Here is a 5,600-nt window from a genome sequence, read left to right on the forward strand (position 1 = left end):
AACTTTAATAAAAATTTATAAATAAATAATTAATAAAGAGTTATTTGAATATTTATTTACATTGTTTCTGATTGTGTGTGTCAATTAATATCTGTGTTTCAGATATCGTGGATCCGGCGACGTGACTTTCACGTTTTAACAAGCTCGATGTTCACATACACGAACGACGAGCGATTTCAAGTACTGCATCCCGAGGGCTCGGACGATTGGACCCTTCAAATAAAATACGTCCAAGAAAGAGACAATGGGACGTACGAGTGTCAGGTAATGTAACTCCCTACATGAACAACCGTACGGGTTAATTGATTCAATGTATTTTAACAAGTGTTTCTCAACTTTTATCGCATGGTCATCATTCTCAGTTGCTCGTTTTATTATTGTCCGCTGTTTCTCTTTTTTTTTTTTTTTTTTTTTTTTTTCGAAGAGTGAAACTGACGAATTACGCTGATAACACACAATTTTTTGCGGTTTATTATTATTAATAAAATTCGCCGTTGGACTCTTTAATATAACTTTAATATAACTTCCAATTTACTATCTTTGGATGTACATTTCTATCTTCAGATCGAATGTATATTTCAATAATTACATGCTACATGAAAGTATATGAGTGTATCATCAAGTGATGTACAGATGCTACGTATATACAGCGGGAGTAATAAATCCTTCTATTAATAATTCCAAACATCACTAATTATGCGCACCGCAATGTATGCGTCATCAATTTGGCATTAAGTCGGTGTATATTCAATATCTAATGTTACAAAATATTTATCATTGCAAAACATTATTCTCTTTTATACTTTTGTTAATATAATTTTTTGTTAATATAACTGATATTTACAATATTAGTAAATTATTTAAAAGTGAAAAGAAATAATGTTTGTGAATTGTATTATTTTGTTCACATACAGAGACATAAAATAACCTAGTCTAAATTGAAAACGTATCGGACCGTACCGGAAAACGTAACGTACCGGAAAAAAATTTCATGAGGATGCTATAAAAATCACTCTAATGTGAACAGAAAATAATTTCGATGTCCAGTTAATGGCTCCATAATTAGAGGACTAATCCGAAACTAGAGGACTTTTTCGTCGCTAGGAAATATAATTAAGTACGATATTGGGAACACTAACACGTAAATCCGTATGACGTGAGCAATATGGGTAAACCGTCTTCTTGCTGCATATTCATACATTTTTCTGGCTAATGGAACGGCAAACACAAGCTCATGGCAAATACGTGCGAGCGCGAAAGAAATCGGACAGCGTGAATAACGAGACATGATGCCCGTTTGCGTTCGCTGTTGAGTAAACTTTGAAAACCTGTAGCAGTCTCTGACCTTTCTAAAGTTTCTCCGGTGAAGGTCTAAGTTTGAGATAGCAAAGACGGTCTTTTATGTTAATTTTGGGGTGCGAATATAGCCACAAAACTTTTTCCAATGAACTTAGAAAACCACCGTTTTCGCATTGCTCGCTTTCTCTATCTTGCTTCGAAGTTCGAGAAACACCTCCGGCTCGTTGTCGTAACCAGCGATCTTTAAAGACTTTAATTAATTATCGGCAAGTGAGTAAAAGATAGAACATTATCCTTTGAGCTCTATATATTTTTTGCGAAAATATTTCAAAATCAATCATCAAATTCTCAATCATAAAGATCATAAAGTCGGAATTCATTTAAGAATATAAAGCAGAATGAAATATCTGTAATAAAGTAGAATAAAATATCTGTAATAATAGATACAGATATTGTATTTAATACATTGGAAGAAATGAAATGATACATAAAACGATTAACAACAAAATCCATTTATTATAAAATAACGTTATAATTAAATGATACAATAATGGAAATTAATAAGTATTCAATGTACAACGTAATATTAAAAGCCGATTACATCATTGAAATTTAGATTGTACTTTTAGACAATAATATAATTATAATGAAGCTAATGAATATTATATAATAGATTGGTGCTAGTTACACTTAAATAATTTGTCTATAATGACTTAATCGGAATACAAATTTACGTTATTGTACAGAAATTTTTATTTTTATTCATTAATAGTACTTTATTTTGAAGCTTTTTCATTTTATGGTCAGGCATCCAGAAATAACTCGAACAGTTAATTAACTATTATTATATATTAAAGTTTATTTAAGATTATAACGAATTATTTGAATGATATAGCACTTGTTAATCGACACTGGTATGAACCTGATGTCCAACTTTATCAAAAATAAAATGGATACTATAACGCTTTTGTAATCGGCAAAGAATTGATTTTGAAAATAAATGAATGTCTACCAACTATTGCTGAATGACACGGCGTTCCATCTATTTGACCATAGAAAGAGAGAACAGACGAGTGTGGTTGTATGGTTCCAATGCAACTCTCGACACCTCATTATGCAACGAGGTCATTGAGCGTGCAAATCATTGTCACAAGGTCGATAATACGTGGGTGTCTTTCTGACTAACGTGTATATTATAACGCTCGAAATGAGTATCGTCCACACAATGTCCACGACGGTCCATCATTGTGGTTTCTAATTAAAAGTCATGGGGGGATAAACGTCCGAAGCGATTGCTTGTCTCACAATGACGAACCGCATAGTCCGATAACGAATTACTCGTTAATCTTAGCGTGTAACAGTGTCCCAAGTCACATGTATCAGTTATTATACCATGCACTGAATTTCAGTTTCTCATTTCTCGAATCCGAGTAATCGGATCTGTTTATTCCAAATAAAACTAACTATTTAAAGCGACATAAAAATTAATTATAGATAAACTTGCATTATACAGATCATATTGCCATAATTTTCGATATTTTTACGCGAGTAAATCGGAATTTATATTTTATACGAATAAAATTAATTTCATGTGTGTATGTACGTAATAAGGAGAGTGCAAATTGTACTGGATTAAGATAATTGCTTTCTGAAGTTCTTGCTTGAATATGAAGTTTATCGCGATAGAACTTTGATAATTTGACTACTAACATCATATCCTTGATGGAACATGCACTTTTGGAAGAGATCCTTGATTCATTGGACATGAATGTTGTCATTTTTCCTGTTCTTTCCTTTGTAAATTACATTCTCTTTTCATAGATCTTGTCTTCGAATAATGTTTACAAGATCAGATGAATTAAGATGACGCTACGCAACAAAAAACATCAAAGATGGGAAAGTTTCTCGCGAGTTCTCCTATCTCCGTTATTGCCCCAGCAAACATTTTAGCGTGAAAAAGCAGCAGCGTAGCTATCGCAAACGACAGATATAGTGCAGTGACCATTTTATTGCGAACGTCGTGGCAATTAAGTGTAATTGAAGATGGAGCGATGGAAAGCTTTTGGGAGTAATCGAGACCTCACTATTGCGCGCGCGCAACGTCTATAAAAATGTGAGAAAATATGTATGGATAATATGTATTTTCATTGTTTATAATGTATTTTTCATTTTTTTTTTACAAAATTTTATTCAATTAAAATTTAGAGTGTTTATTTTTTTCGTGAAGTTATTCGGCACATAAAAAATATAAATTGTTATTTTATCTAATTTGGAAAATTTAACAGATGAAAATATAATTAAAATTTTATTATATACTACGTGCACGCACATTATGCACGCAAAGTACATTTCATGTATAAAGATTTTAATTTACGTACTTTATTTATGTTTGCTTATTTTTATCCGTAATTTATGCCACTATAATATTTTTTCATAATGAATTTTATATAATATTAAAAAAGTAATAAAATTGTCCAAAAATTGCTGCTCTCGTAAATTTGAATGCTTCTCCACAGTTTTTATCATTTTTATTTTATTGAAAGAATTTACAACAAATTTATCTGAAAGACGCACTGAGATATTTTAACTTCAAACGTCCAACACTTTTGCATTTAATAATTGAGTATACCGAAGAGCCGTTTGCTTATCGCTGGGTAGAACTGTTGAAAAATACGAGACAAAACTGTGCAATAGCGTCTCCAAGCGTCTTCATCGCAATTACATGGACCATGTAAGCCGGAAGTAGCGTTGATATTAAATGCTGGGTTTAATTACACGCCCAACCTTACGATGGCTACAAAAAGAAATTAATTAAGGCAAACCTTGAGTTATTACGTAGTACGTAAGTCAAGGTACTTAACTTTTTACGCGTCTTCGAAGGAGTAATGGAAAACTCGTTTTGCGCTTATCGCAAGCTCCGTCGTAGCCGCAGCTGGCTATGGCTGGGATTGGTTGTACCTACAGCTGCACGGAAAGTGGGTCGCCTGTGAGACATACAACACGAGAAGTCCCTTCGGCGCTGAAGATAAGTACTTTCTCACCTTGGCTCGTGTCGAAGCAAACGCAGTCACGATCGTGGGGCTCGTTAAGCTTTTGAACGAAGTTTGAAGTTTATGCCCGCGCTGCGAAACGCTGGGCTAAACCGAGATTCTGATGGAAGTCAAATTTAGCAGTTAATCTCGAATGAAACCCAGGGCTTTATATTCGACAATACGCTCCGTACGATATCTTACTTCTTTCGGGATTAAAATATGAGCGCTCGCGCTATATTTCATTAATTCGCGAAATTAATCATTAATTACATAATAATTTAGATATCTCATTCGCTCTTTCCATAAATATTAGATTTCTTTTAATTTTATTTGTTTTTATACGAGCTACTTCAGAATATATCGTTATTACTATTAAAGAATACGCAATTCAAATTGAAATAGTATTGTTATACTGCTATTGAAACATTAATTTATTTTAGTATAATAATATAATCTGCAAGTCTAAATAGTAAAAGTACTACTGTGATTTAACATTTTTTTGAAAGATAATTATAGTAATTGTCTATAATTTAGTTAATGTTAACTATTTCGAAGTCAAATCAGGCCACTTAATATCCAGCTATCTACGCATCCTTAATTTTATGCCATTTCAACGAGCGCTAATGCAAAGCCATCATAATCGCAACTTCTTATAGTGGTGAATACATCTCTTAGGGATAAGAACTGCGAAAGTAGCTCAGCAGGATCGTTAAACTCTCAAAAAGATTCATTATTAAGCTTTCAATGCAACAATTTGTCATAATTCATTCAACGAGACTTGTATCCGATACTTATCTGTAAAAATTGATTCATTAGTTTTAGCTTTTCTGGTGTAACGACATGAGTCTAGCATAATATGAGTATTTCTTGCGTTAACTGAAAATGAACGCTTCGACTAATGTGCCGAGTTTAATTGAGCTCGAACCACTGTTGCATATTTTCGCAGTCGGAACTTTCAGAGCGTATGGACACAACATGTGGGCACCGCTACGTGTTAGAAATTTATGATACGAAGAGTATATAGCTACAGGGCTCTCTTGTGTTCATGCGAGCGAATACACGCATAATTTGGCTAATAAAGTAGGGGTACTACGGAACATAAAAAGAAGCTCTAAGTATTTAAAAAGGATTGAAAAAAAGAAAAATAACCAATATTTCACGAAAATGAAATAATAAAAATTAAACTAACAACTTAATTTTTAATATTCAATTTGCATAAAATAATGATTTAATAATTTCATGAATTATTATTATTATTATTATTATTAT

The 5,600-nt window shown here is 32.6% G+C and overlaps 1 protein-coding gene across 1 annotated transcript in view; it reads left to right on the plus strand.

Annotated features, from left to right (window-relative positions):
- LOC108695114 (hemicentin-2) overlaps nucleotides 1-5,600 on the plus strand; it is a 168,709-nt gene that overhangs the window by 77,800 nt on the left and 85,309 nt on the right. The window contains exon 4 of the mRNA XM_018204873.1: nucleotides 103-264. Coding sequence (XP_018060362.1) covers nucleotides 103-264 — 162 coding nt within the window. The remainder of the gene's footprint in view (nucleotides 1-102; nucleotides 265-5,600) is intronic.

This window comes from Atta colombica, unplaced genomic scaffold, assembly GCF_001594045.1.
Source record: "Atta colombica isolate Treedump-2 unplaced genomic scaffold, Acol1.0 scaffold126, whole genome shotgun sequence".
In the NCBI taxonomy this organism is placed as follows: Eukaryota; Metazoa; Arthropoda; class Insecta; order Hymenoptera; family Formicidae; genus Atta; species Atta colombica.